This window comes from Brassica napus, unplaced genomic scaffold, assembly GCF_020379485.1.
Source record: "Brassica napus cultivar Da-Ae unplaced genomic scaffold, Da-Ae ScsIHWf_2242;HRSCAF=2895, whole genome shotgun sequence".
Classification (NCBI taxonomy): Eukaryota; Viridiplantae; Streptophyta; class Magnoliopsida; order Brassicales; family Brassicaceae; genus Brassica; species Brassica napus.
Genome location: NW_026015639.1, coordinates 9474 through 22638, shown reverse-complemented (window position 1 = coordinate 22638; position 13165 = coordinate 9474). Strand labels below are relative to the sequence as shown.

Sequence of the window (13165 nt, the reverse complement as noted above, 5' to 3'; positions counted from 1 at the left end):
AAGTTGTCGATTAATTATGGCGTGTGAGGAATAACTCCGCCAACAATATGAGAATATCGAGACTAATTATGATGAGTTTGAAATAAACTGCTGGCACGCATGTGTCGAGTAATTTACAATGTCGAGACATTAAATTTTTATATATTTAATACTTAAAAAGGAAAAAAAAGTAAACGTTGTTGTTTCACGATGTCGTCTTCTTACTCACCCTAAAGTCACACTAATGTTTTTTTTTGAAATTTTATTGAGAATAAAAATGTCTTCCTCATCCTGCGTTTCAAAAAATTCTTACAGACGACGTTTGAACGCGGAAAGAGGAACGCCGATACAATGTTGGTGTGGTGAACCCTCTAAAATTTTTACTCAAAATTTATACAAATCCAGAAAGATTGTACTATTGCTGCGCTAAAGGATATAGCAAGGTTTGTTTTGGTTCTTATTTCGCATGTTCTGTAACGTAATACTTAGATCTAGGTTATATTTGTTAAAACATAGACATTTACTCAAATGGGCGGATGAGTGTTTGGTGGTAGAGGTTGAGGATATTAAGTCACTGATAAGTGGCATGAACAAAGACATCTCCGAATTCAGACTTAACGTTGCTCGTTTGGAGAAAGAGATTGAAGGACTGAAGACGGAATCTGGGAGAAAAGGAGAAGAATGTATGAGTCAGGGTCGGTCTTTGAGGAATGTGGTTGTTTGTGGGGTTAGAATGGCGTTACTTTGCTACTACTACTATTGTGTGTAGTCGTGTTTTGTAATTATAAGTCAGCCTAGGTTTTATGTAACTCAGACTTAACGTATTAAATAACTCAGGCTTCATACTAATGATAAGTCAGCCTATGTTTTATGTAATTATAAGTCAGCCTATGTTTTATGAAGACTTACGCCGTAACCTTTATTAAGTCAGATCTAATTCAGTCGTGATTACACAATAACTCAGCCACAATTAAACTATGCCTATGTTTTATGTAATTATAAGTCAGCCTATGTTTTATGTAACTCAACCGTCATTAAACAGTAACTCAACCGTCATTAAACAATAACTCAGCCTTCAATACATTAATTTGTTGTTCGACATACATAATGGCATAGCAAAGAACATGAGAACTTTACATCTTTGCCACTTCTTTGTGTCCCTAAACAGGCTTATCGGTTCAAAATCACGTAAGAACATGCATATCTCTTTGATCCAAAAACAGCGGTCACACATGTTGTTATCCTTAGTCACATCAATGTGCCACAAGCAGAGACATTATCGCTCCACAAGATTTGCACATTGGCCCTATTTTGACGGAACTCGTCAGAATGCCACAAACCCCATCCCCATTTGACAGATCACACTAGTTTCTCGATCCTATCAACTATTTCTCTTGGAATACCATCAAAATACTGCCCATCACACCAAAAGATTGCTCGAGTAATTGCGTGTGTATACACAGCACGCTTATATCATGCATCTGCTGCACGCTTTATTACAGAAAGCCCTACTTCTTTAAGGCTGAATGAGAAGAAAAACTGTACACCTTTTATATAAAGTGTGCCTGGATTTCTCTCAGCGTAGCAAGTTTTCAACAACTCAGCAGGCATATTGAGCCCCCATGGAACGGATAATACATCGTAAAAATGGCATACACTACGCCGATCTGCGAACGCCTTCATCAACTTGCACGATGCTCTGAGGCCATAGAGATCTTGGAAGGAGTTACCGGGCACACGTTCAACCACCAACGCCTGAATTTCTTCAGGCATTTCAAGAATCAGGAAATATTCAATTTACTCTCAGGGGGGTGAAATTGATTTAGAGAGAGAGAGCAATTCTGTAAAACAATAGAGAGTTGAACATGTAATTGTTCCTTATTTACCAGCAGCACAACGGTTTTCATATTGCGACTTGTCTTATTTTGGGCGGGAAGTTATTCCATAACCCAGTCGTAATCTATTTCATTCAATAAATCAGCCGTTTATTATAATATCTCAGACGTTTCGTATTTCAAGACATCAATAATTACGTATGAGCTATTAAGTTATGTAGGGACTATTAAGTACGTTTTTCGATGTTTTCGCCATTTTCCTCAATTGTAACTGGCTAATTATGTCGCCATTGTTCTTGGCGTGTAAAAGAAATGTATTTATAATAACCCAGCCGTAATGTATTTCATTCAATAAATCAGCCGTTTATTATAATAACTCAGACGTTTCGTATTTCAAGACATCAATAATTACGTAGGGGCTATTAAGTTATGTAGGGACTATTAAGTACGTTTTTCGATGTTTTCGCCATTTCCTCAGCTGTAAATGGCTAATTATGCCGCCATTGTTTTGGCGTGTAAAAACGTCAAAAAATGAAAATCAAAACCCACCCGTAATACAAAAACATGAAAACAAAACCCAGCCGTAATACAAAAACTTGAAAATCCAAAACCCACCCGTAATAGAAGAACATGAAAATCGAAAACCCAGCCGTAATAGAAGAACATGAAAATCCAAAAGTCAGCCGTAAAAGAAGAACTTGAAAACCAAAAACCCAGTCGTAATACAAAAACATGAAAATCCCTACAACATTTGCTTACATCGGACAAGTTTTCGCATTATGTCCACTCTGTCTACATCGAGAACATGTGTGTTCTTTCCTAGGACGTTTGTTTGCAAGTGCAACTTCTAAAGCAGATTTCATCCTATTTTTCTTAGGTCTTCCTGGTTGTTGACGAATAGACGGGGGCAAGCACGGTTGGTTAGCCACGATTTCTAGAACAGGTTGCGATGAGTCAACCGGCATGACCGATTCATCGTATGCGCTCACCAAATAAGCGATGTTATAGTAAGGACTGCACAGGGATATACGACAAACATTCATGTACTCCGCGGCTGCGATTGCGTGTACACATTGTAATTTTTCACGTTCGAAACGCCGACATGTGCACTTTCGCTCTACCAAATTAACAGCATTCAAATACTCGCCAGAAGATCAATATTTAACTTCAGTGTGATGATCATCAATCCTTTGTACCGTCAAATCTCTGGTGGCAGTTACACGACCCTATTAAGAAAAATAGAATAAATGTGAAACGGCTGACTTATTACATATAAAGGCTGACTTAAGAACTATAATGCTGACTTAAGAACTATAATGGTTGTCTTACGTTTACTATTTCGACTGACTTACATGTAGTAGTTTCTCCACACCACGCGTTAGCGTGGTTGGCTGCGATCTGGCATCCTCTCTTCGTTCAGCAAACCATCTGGTCATCATAACCCGTATTGATTATAATATTTGAACAATGTTAAGACCTATAGCATTAGACAATGCTCTGTTCATTAATTCCGCTATGTTCGTAGTCATCAAATTGTACCTCTCGCCCAGGAAATAAACACGCGTCCACAGCCGGACATCAGCTCTTTGGAGGTAGCCGTGGAGTGCAGGATTAACCGCTTCAATCTCCTCGAAAATCGCAGTAAAGTCAGACATCCTAAAACATCTCGCCGCTTTCTTCACCAGACGAAATACATCTTTTCCTTTGTACCGTCCCAATATGTTCTTATATAAATGGTAGGTGCATATTCCCCGAGCAACTAACGGATACACATTTCTAATTGCTTTCCCTATCGAGTTATGCCTATCCGAGATTATCGCAAGACCCTCGTCGTCAGGAATCAAAAGTTTTAGTTGCGAAAAAAACCAATGCCACGAATCATCATTTTCAGTGTCAACCACTGCGAAGGCTATTGGAAAAATCTGAAAGTTACCATCCTGAGCTAGTGCTGTGAGTAACGTCCCTTTGTATTTACCATTAAGAAACATACCGTCGACGACAACAACTTTGCGCATGAAAGGAAACCCATTTACGCTCGTACCAAACGCAAGAAACACATACATGAATCTTCCAAGCTCATCAATTTGAAGACGTGTAACTGTACTCGGATTTGCCCTTCTTACTTATCATGTATAAGTAAGAAGGCAAGCTTTCAAACCCCTCTCAGGTGTTCCCTCATCGATTTCCCCTGCAAATTTCAGCGCCCGGTGTGATTTCCAATAATCCATCTGTTCACATGAAAAAATGATACACATAACTCAGTCGCTTCACAAAATTAAGACAGCCACAATGTAAAAATAACTCAACCCTAGCTTTATTATAACCCAGCCGCATTGTATTAATATGTCAGCCGCTACGTTTCATATTACTCAGCCATATCGTTATAATACTCAGCCACATCAAAGCGATTACCTTGACACCAAACTGCTTAGTGATAGCTATTCCGACACTCGTAGGGCAAACGGTCGGACCAACGTCGCCGAGAAAGTTCTGGTACAACTTTCCCAAAATATCAGGCGTTGCTTGTCGAGATCGATTAGAACGCTCAGTGCAAGAACATGTATGATTCGAATCGTAAATACGAACATAAAACTCTGGGGATTCCCCTTGGGTAAAAGCACGAACTCTCCAGAGATATCCATCAACCCAACACTTAACAACGTATGATGTCGGGGTCGATCAAAATCAAATCGATATCTCACTGTAAGAAGTTTCAATCGTCTCTCCAAATCGTCTTTACTCTCGTATCGTTGCCCTACCGCAAGGTCTATCGACGACATCTCCAACTTTAGAACCTCCAGATTCCCTTTAGGTCCGCTCATCGACAAGTTCTGATATCTCTTCTTGGGAGGTAGCGTTGGTGAATCTTCGTTTTCTGTAGGAGACTCACCGTATGAGCTGAAGTTATCATCTTCAGATGACGCACCGTCCGAGTCGTCGAACATATCAAATCGGCTTTCAAATTCATCATCTTCTTCGTTTTCTTTGCCTATTTCATCTTCTCTGACTATGTCGTGTATTTCTCCTTCCACATTACTAGAGCAGTCATTCTCATTGTCCTCTTGTACCTTCTCAAAACTGCAACCATCTCAACTCCCACTGTAGTTTTTGTCTCTGGACTGAACTTCTGAAGCTTCTACTTCTGAGCAGTCATTCTCGTTACTCTTCTCTCTTGCTTTGTCATCCTTGTTCTCCGTAATCTCCACACAGAGACGTAGTTGTTCTATTTTCTTTAGGCTTATAAAACCTTGCAATTGTCGAGTATTGGACACGTAAACTAGTGGAGTGTCGTGCGACATTGTTTTCAATGCTTTATTCGAAAACATGTAGCTAAGCTGAATATGATCCCTCAAATAATTCAATCCGTAATCATCGAGAACAGACTTTGTGAAATATTCATGTGTTGTTTTCCCATCTAAATGAAGAACTCTACACCCTCTTCTGTCGACGTTGAATACATATCTGTTTTTCTTAATCCAGTTACCGGAAACAATAACTACCGGATCCATAACCAACTGAGACAGATGAAAACGATAGATAAATAACATGAAGAAGAACATGAACAGTCTCATAAACCAAGTTGTAAATTTCGTTCGTTAGTGATGACATGGTAAATCCGAGTTGATGACATGGCGGATTCCTTGTATGTATCTTGGATTTTTTTACAAAACTCAGCCAAAAAGTTAGCATTATCTCAGCCTTTATGTAACAATAACTCAGCCGTCTCGCATTTAAATAACTCAGTCATGTCGTATTTATATATCACTGCCAAGTAACGATAACTCAGTCATTATGAAATTAAAACTCAGCCGTAATTGTAGAGAACCCAGCCATAAACAAAAATCAGCCGTAATTAAAAGACAACTCATCAATAAAGTAAAATATAACCCAGCCGTAATAATGTCATAGCAAAGTACATTAAAAAATATAAGATTACGTAGTTAAAAGACAACTCATCAATAAAGTAAAATATAACCCAACCGTAATAATGTCATAGCAAAGTACATTAAAAAATATAAGATTCTGATACAATCCATCTTCACCACTCCCTTGTGTCCCTAATCACGCTCATCGGTTCAAACTCACGGAAGAATAGCCCCACCTCTTTGATCCAGAAACAGCGGTTACACATTTTGTCACCCTTACTGTTTTCAATGAACCACAAGACCCAATCTCGCTCCAAAACATGAACACATTGGCAACTATAGAACAAAGGAACAATGGTTGAAATGAACTCGTTCCTCTTTGCCAGAAACTCGTCACCTTGAAGAGAACCCCATGCCCATTTTAGAGATCAAACTAGTTTCCCGATCCTATCAACTGATTCCCTTGTAAAGCGAGCAAAACACTCCTCATCACCCCAAAAACATTTTCTAGTCATTGCGTATGTATACACAGCACGCTCATATCTTTCATCCGCTGCAAGCTTCATGTAAGCACGTCTTTCTTCCTGAAGGTTAAATGTGAAGAAAAACTGTACACCCTTCATATAAAGTGTGCTTGGATTTCTCTCAGTTTTGTAAGTTTTCAACAACTCAGCAGGCATATTGAGTCCACAGGGAACAGATAATACATCGTAAAAATGGCATACACTACGCCGATCTGCTAACGCCTTCATCAACTTGCACGATGCTCTGAGGCCATAGAGATCTTGGAAGGAGTTACCGGCCACACGTTCAACCACTAATGCATGAATCTCTTCAGGCAATTCAAGAATCTGGAAATAATCCATTAATGTAACGTTAATATAACTAAGCAATGATGGTTGATATAACTCAGCCATGTTGGTTAATATAACATCGAGGTCTTCATAGAGATCGAGACGGTAATACTTTATTATTTAACTCAGAATATAACTCATCCGTTAATATTATCGGGACGGCTGAGTGTGTCAAATACGGCAAAAGTGTGGAAAATACGGCTTAGAACTAATATCGAGGCCTTTATAATACTTTAGTATTTAAAACCTGATTTAACATTCACGGTAATACTTTTCTATAATATTAAACGTCCATTATAATAATGGGACGTTTCGTCTTTCTTGATTTGACCGTGTTGATAATTAATTATGGCGCTTCAAAAGTGTAGAAAATACGGCTCAGAACTAATATTGAGGCCTTTATAACATCGAGACGATAATACTTTATTATTTACAAAGTTTGATAAGACTTTGCATTAACGATAACTCAGACATAATTAAACGATAACTCAGCCGTAAATTAACGATAGGTCAGCCGTAAATTAACGATAACTCAGCCGTAAATTAAACGATAACTCCGACATAATTAAATGATAATTAAAAGACTACATTTTTATTTCTCCCAACAACAACTAATACATCAAACAGTTCACCCTAAGACCCTCGATAAGTGCTACGATCTCACTTATGTCGTTCTTCATATCAGCTAAGTCTACTTTAATGTCGGCCAAATCTTGCTCCATCGTTGCCAGTTTGTTTGCCACAACTACAAACTCTTCATCATGTGCTTCATCAAGCCATTTGAAAACATGGTTTTCACCCGAAATTGCTCCACAACGATAAAACCTTCTTCCCGGATTCCTTGCGGTATTTGACGTTAACACAACAGTAGCAGCTCCACAGTCACACCTCCTTGGAATTCCACGCCCTAGATCCATCGAATTCTAGTTCACAATACACAAAAATGATTGAAACTATACCAAGGCGAAACACAAAATGCTCAAAGCGATTTTATAGAATCAAGTAAAAAAACAGTATATGATCTCAGATTTGACGAAAGAGACTTACAGTTAATCATCTCTTCTGAAGAATCCTAATTTTCAAATTTGGGGGTTTTTGGAATGAGCCTCGATTTTAACTTCTGTGAGCTAACATGTCGACGTTTTCTCTTTAAATGAAACAGAGCGTTTTGTTTTAACGGAGAAACGTGAACTGTTGACGACAAAGGTTACAGAGGGGCGAAAACATTAACGGACATAAAAATATATCAGACTTAATTAAACGATAACTCAGCCGTAAATTAACGATAACTTTGACATAATTAAATGATAACTCAGCAATATAAATTAACGATAACTCAGACATAATTAAATGATAATTCAGCCGTAATTAAACGAAAACTCAGCCGTAACCATTAACATAAACTCATACATAAATATGTTGTTCTACATACATAATGGCATAACAAAGAACAAAAAAATATAGGTTTCTGATACAATGCAACTTCACCACTTCCTTGTGTCCCTAATCAAACTAATTGGTTCAAAGTCACGGAAGAACAGCCCCACCACTTTGATCCAGAAACAGCGGTCACACATGTTGTCATCCTTAGTGGTATCAATGTGCCACAAGCAAAGACATTCTCGCTTCAAAAGAGGAGCACATTGGCAACTGCAGAACGACGGAACAAACGCTCAAATGAACTCGGCCCTCTTTGCACGGAACACGTCACCGTGCCACAAACCCCATCCCCATTTCAAAGATCGCACTAATTTCCCGATCCTGATAATGGATTCCCTTGGAAAACGAGCAAAATACTCCTCATCATCATCCCAAAAGATTTTCCGAGTCATTGCGTGTGTATACACAACACGCTCATATCTTGCATCCGCTGCAAGCTTCATGAGAGCAACTCCTTCTTCTTCAAGGTCTAATGTGAAGACAAACTGAACACCCTTTATAAAAAGTGTGCTTGGATTTCTCTCAGCGTAGCAAGTTTTCAACAACTCAGCAGGCATATTGAGTCCCTAGGGAACTGATAACACATCGTAAAAATGGCATACCCTACGCCGATCTGCGAACGCCTTCATCAAATTGCACGATGCTCTGAGGCCATAGAGATCTTGGAAGGAGTGACCGGCTACACGTTCAACCACCAACGCCTGAATTTCTTCAGGCATTTCAAGAATCGGGAAATATTCCATTGATGAAGAGAGGGGTGATAGAGAGTAATTGTGTAAAATAGAGATAGAGAGTAATTGTGTAAATTAGAGAGTTTAAAGCTGTACTGTTCGAGTAGACACATTATTTTTAGGCAAATAACGGTAATATTATCGCGACGTTTCGGTTTGCGACGTTTTGTTTTTTGAGCAGGAAATTAATCCATAACTCATCCACTCAGCCGTATCACAAAACATTAAACCACAAAACTCAGTCGTGTCACAGAAACATAAAAAAACCATAACTCAGCTGTAATACGAAAACATTAAAATACATAACCGAGCCGTAATATAAAAACATACGATAGTGCTCTGTTCATCGTAACTCCCACTGTAGTTTTCGTCTCTGGATTCAACATCTGAAACTTCTGCTTCTGAGCTAAAACTGAAAAACGTTTTACTCGTCTCTCTCTTGCTCTGTCATTCCGATTCATTTCTGGGTCCTTGTTCTCCGTAAACTGGTGGAGCGTCGTGCGCAATTGTTTTCTGATGCCTCAATTCATTCAATTCGTAATCATCGAGTACAGACTTTACGAATTCTTCATGTTTTGTTTTCTCATATAAATGAAGAACTCTACACCATCTACTGTCGGCGTTGAATAGATATCTGTTTTTCTTAATCCAGTTACCAGAAAACAATAATTACTGGATCCATTAGATCTCTGAGAAAGATGAAGAATAAGATGAAGAAGATAAAGAGATAGATAGATAAAGAAGATGAAGAAAAAGAGGAACACACACAAACCTAGTTGTAAAGTAGTTCGTTAGGAGTGACATGGCAAATCCGAGTTGATGACATGGCGGATGACATGGAAAATCACTTAATCAGCCGACAAACGAATATATAACTTAGCCTACGTAAATCAGTTCTCATGTACAATGTAAGTCAGCCGAACCGTGGATACTATTTCAGTAATTAATCTTTTGATCCGAAACCAGCCGTAATTAGGATGAAAAACCATAAATCAGCCGTCAAACGAATGCTATTCTAGTAATTAATCTTTCGCTAATAAGTCAGTTGTAAACAAGCAGAGTTTACTGTTAATCCATCCTATTACGGATGATTAAATATAAATTCAGCCGTAACAACATCCCATTAGCCAGCCGTAAATTAAACAACTCAGCCAGTCGTAATTCATTAACTCAGCCGTGGAAACATAACTCAGCTGTGTCTTAACTATAACTCAGCCGAATATTCCAGCAATCAAACCGCCGATGTATAAGTCAGCCGTAACTTACGTCTGTAAGTCAGTCGTTATCCCATAAATCAGCCACATTTCTGTAAATCAGCCGTACCGGGCGGCTGACTTATGTTCTTAAATCAACATTTTCCTCTGAAGTCAGCCGCGTTTATTAATTCAGCCGACACGTAGCAATAAATCAGCCGTAACGAAGTATGTAGTTATTTACGGCTGACTTAATGAAAACACGGAACCAAATTCTTACGTGGCGCCGGGTTTTTGCTTACGTGGCAGCGAAAAGTAATGACATTCTTGTAAATACGTTTTTTCTAATAACGTAAAAAAAAAGTACGCTTGGTATTTAAAAAATACCAATAATAAAAAAAAATTTGTATGGTTCTAGTCAATTGTCCTAATCATGTTTGAATAAACTTCCCTATATAGATATATGATATGTTTTACCTTGAAAGCTTAAGCTCTTTTGTTACTTCTGTTGCTTTTTTTCCTCTATAGTTATTCGAGAATACTAGTGCATTGCTATAAGTGGATTAATATGAAGATTCTTACTAGCAATTACAGCTGTGACCATGTGTGCGGAACCAAACGGGCTTAGCTTGTAAGTTATGTTTTATTATCCAAACTATCTTTTATGTTCCCTTCTTGAATAATCTTAGAACATGACAGAGACACCAAGAGCAGTTGATAAACCAGACAAAAACGCTGGCAGATCTGAGGCTGATGCAGCCGTCACAAGCTTTCCGTCAGTCACACATCCCTTTGACACAACAGCTTCACCTCCAGCCACCTTTACCATGACCTTCATCCCCTTTCCACTAGCGCATCGCTTCCCCTAGAGTTTCATTAAAAGAAATGTCACATGACCAAGAAATGATACTAGATACATGACTTTATATACACATTCATGATCATATTGTTTCCTCCATCTACCAAAAACTAAATCACATTTTGCATAGTCGATGCAAATAAATTACAATTCACTAGATGGTGAAGAAGTAGTGACTTACCTTAAGTACACCGGTGGCTGCAAGCAGCAATTTACCCTGTCCAATAGCTGCAAAGACCTTATCTTTCTCATCAAACTTCTTGACCAAAGCAACAGCCTTTGGATTCATCACTAGTAGCTCAGGTGATCTCCCTCCTGGAACCACTACACAGTCATAGTCATCAACGCATACATCGTCCCAACACGCAGTCACAAGGAAGTTGTGCCCTCGCTTTTCTGCAGGAAGCTGCCTTGCCTCCTCAAGGTCATAAACTAATGTTGCACACATCTCTCCCTTCTTCTTGTTCGGTGTCACTGCATCCACTTTACATCCTAAAGCTTGTAGTGCTCTAAATGGTACATTGATCCCATAGTCCTCTACATAGTCCTTCAAATCCAACACAACACCAACTATTCAAAGCAGCCCTAGGATTATATACCAGAATCAGCCGAACAAAAATTTTGGTTTCGGTTAAGAACCGTTATGAGTTCAGTTTTCAATTTGGCAAACTTTTGAAAAATCCGTTTTTTTGGTTTGATAATCGATTAGTTTGGTTCTGTAACAAAAAAAGTTAACCAACTTCGGAGCAAAATAACAAAAAGATTCCAAACTAACCAAGGAAAATAAACCGAATATTAACCAGTTTTAAACATGCATGTTTAAACCAAAATTTAATTGAAAAAATAAAATTAACAAAATTCCAAACCAAAATAACAAAAAAAACTGATCAAAACTAACCAAGGAAAATAAACCAAATATAACCAAAATTTGTTTTGGTCTAATTCGGTGAGATTGTGGATAAACTGAACTAACCGAAGATTGAATTGTCCTAACCGATTTAACAGAATAAACCAAAACCGATGCCTAATTCAAACATACTATAGAACAAGAACATACAGTAAAACTCGAACTTACCCCAATGAGGAAAAGCACAGAAGCTTGATTCTCCTTCAAGCTCGAGACTTGCCCCCCAAGAGACTCCAGCAAAACCCTAACCCCGTGACCAAGCGTCGGCCATCCAACCATACTCACGACATTCCCGTCCTTGACGCAGTCCGTGATCTCGAACATGTTCTGTATCCCAGGCTGCTGCCACCACTCGCCGCCGGAGAATTCGATCAGAGGCTTCATGCTCTCGAACGCCGTGCACTTCACACCTCCGGCGAGAGCTCCGGCGGCCATCAGCATGACCTGGCTATGGCAGCTGGTGAAGATCAGCTTCTTGAGCTCGGCGAACCGAGCAACGAGGTCGACGCACCTCTCGTCGGCGCTGAGAATCTCCGTGAACCGTCCCCCGGGGATGATGATGGCGTCGTAGTTATCGGGAGTGACGTCATCGAAGCTGGCGGTTAAAGTCAACTGGTCAACGACTAGCTCCGTGTATAGCTCCAGGCCCGTGAAATCGTGGGCAGCCATAACGCAGCGATCGCCGGAGTTGCGGTTGGGGGAAACGCAGTGGACGCTGACGCCGAACGATTGGAGGATGTAGAGAGGAACCAGGGTCTCGTACGCTTCCATGTAGTCTCCGCATAGCAGTAAAGCCGATTTCTGAACCAACGATCCCATCGTTGAAGTTGTCTGTACCGAACAAATCACTCTTGAGGATTATTTGGTTTATATAGACAAATAATATTTATTGTTTTTGTTTCTTATACATATTGTATTTGTAAATGACATGTGGGAATTTTGCATACCCACCAACTCAGTTTCACCAACTTTTTTCAGCTGTTTCAAAGTCCAAATGTTCAAGTTCATATTACAAAGATCTCAGTGTTATAATTTAACTATAATTACATTTTAATGGTAGGTACTTTACAGTGGATATTAGGGATACTAATACCCCAATATATCTCTAAGTACAGTAATATATTATATATTAAATTAGATGTTTTTCAATTAAAAACCAATAGAAAATAAGTTGATTAACTCATAACATCACTTACATACTACAATTTTATCTCAATCACCTCCATTCAAGATGATGAGTCTCGACTATTAATTTTGGAATACTTTTGCAAATGTTAATAGATCAGTTTTTGGTTAAATTGATTATGGGTTGGACTTTTAATTTATACAGTTTTAAGTTAATGAATCTCCAACTAAAATCAATTAACATTAACTAAAGTGGCTCATAACATATAACATTTATATACTAATTAAGATCATTTCTAACTTTGATATAAGACTTTGTCTCTAATACTAAAATGTTAATTTTATTCAACTGCAAACAAATACTTTAGTCAGAAAC

General features: G+C 38.6%; 1 protein-coding gene across 1 annotated transcript; it reads right to left on the bottom strand.

Annotated features, from left to right (window-relative positions):
* Nucleotides 1-10522: 10522 nt before the first annotated feature.
* Nucleotides 10523-12536, bottom strand: LOC125600409 (DJ-1 protein homolog E-like). The gene is made up of 3 exons (XM_048773126.1): nucleotides 11833-12536; nucleotides 10939-11304; nucleotides 10523-10763 (listed from the first exon to the last, which is right to left on the bottom strand). Exons 1-3 carry the CDS (start codon nucleotides 12481-12483, stop codon nucleotides 10584-10586), a joined length of 1197 nt encoding a protein of 398 aa, XP_048629083.1. The 5' UTR covers nucleotides 12484-12536; the 3' UTR covers nucleotides 10523-10583.
* Nucleotides 12537-13165: the final 629 nt, after the last annotated feature.

Bases quoted from the DNA above. Each gene is read 5' to 3' on its own strand.
- LOC125600409 (XM_048773126.1), bottom strand. From the start codon at position 12,483: ATGGGATCGTTGGTTCAGAAATCGGCTTTACTGCTATGCGGAGACTAC. The intron at 11,305-11,832 runs GTAAGTTCGAGT...TTGGATTTGAAG, and splicing joins CTGTGCTTTTCCTCATTGGG to GACTATGTAGAGGACTATGG. The intron at 10,764-10,938 runs GTAAGTCACTAC...ATGAAACTCTAG, and splicing joins CAGCCACCGGTGTACTTAAG to GGGAAGCGATGCGCTAGTGG.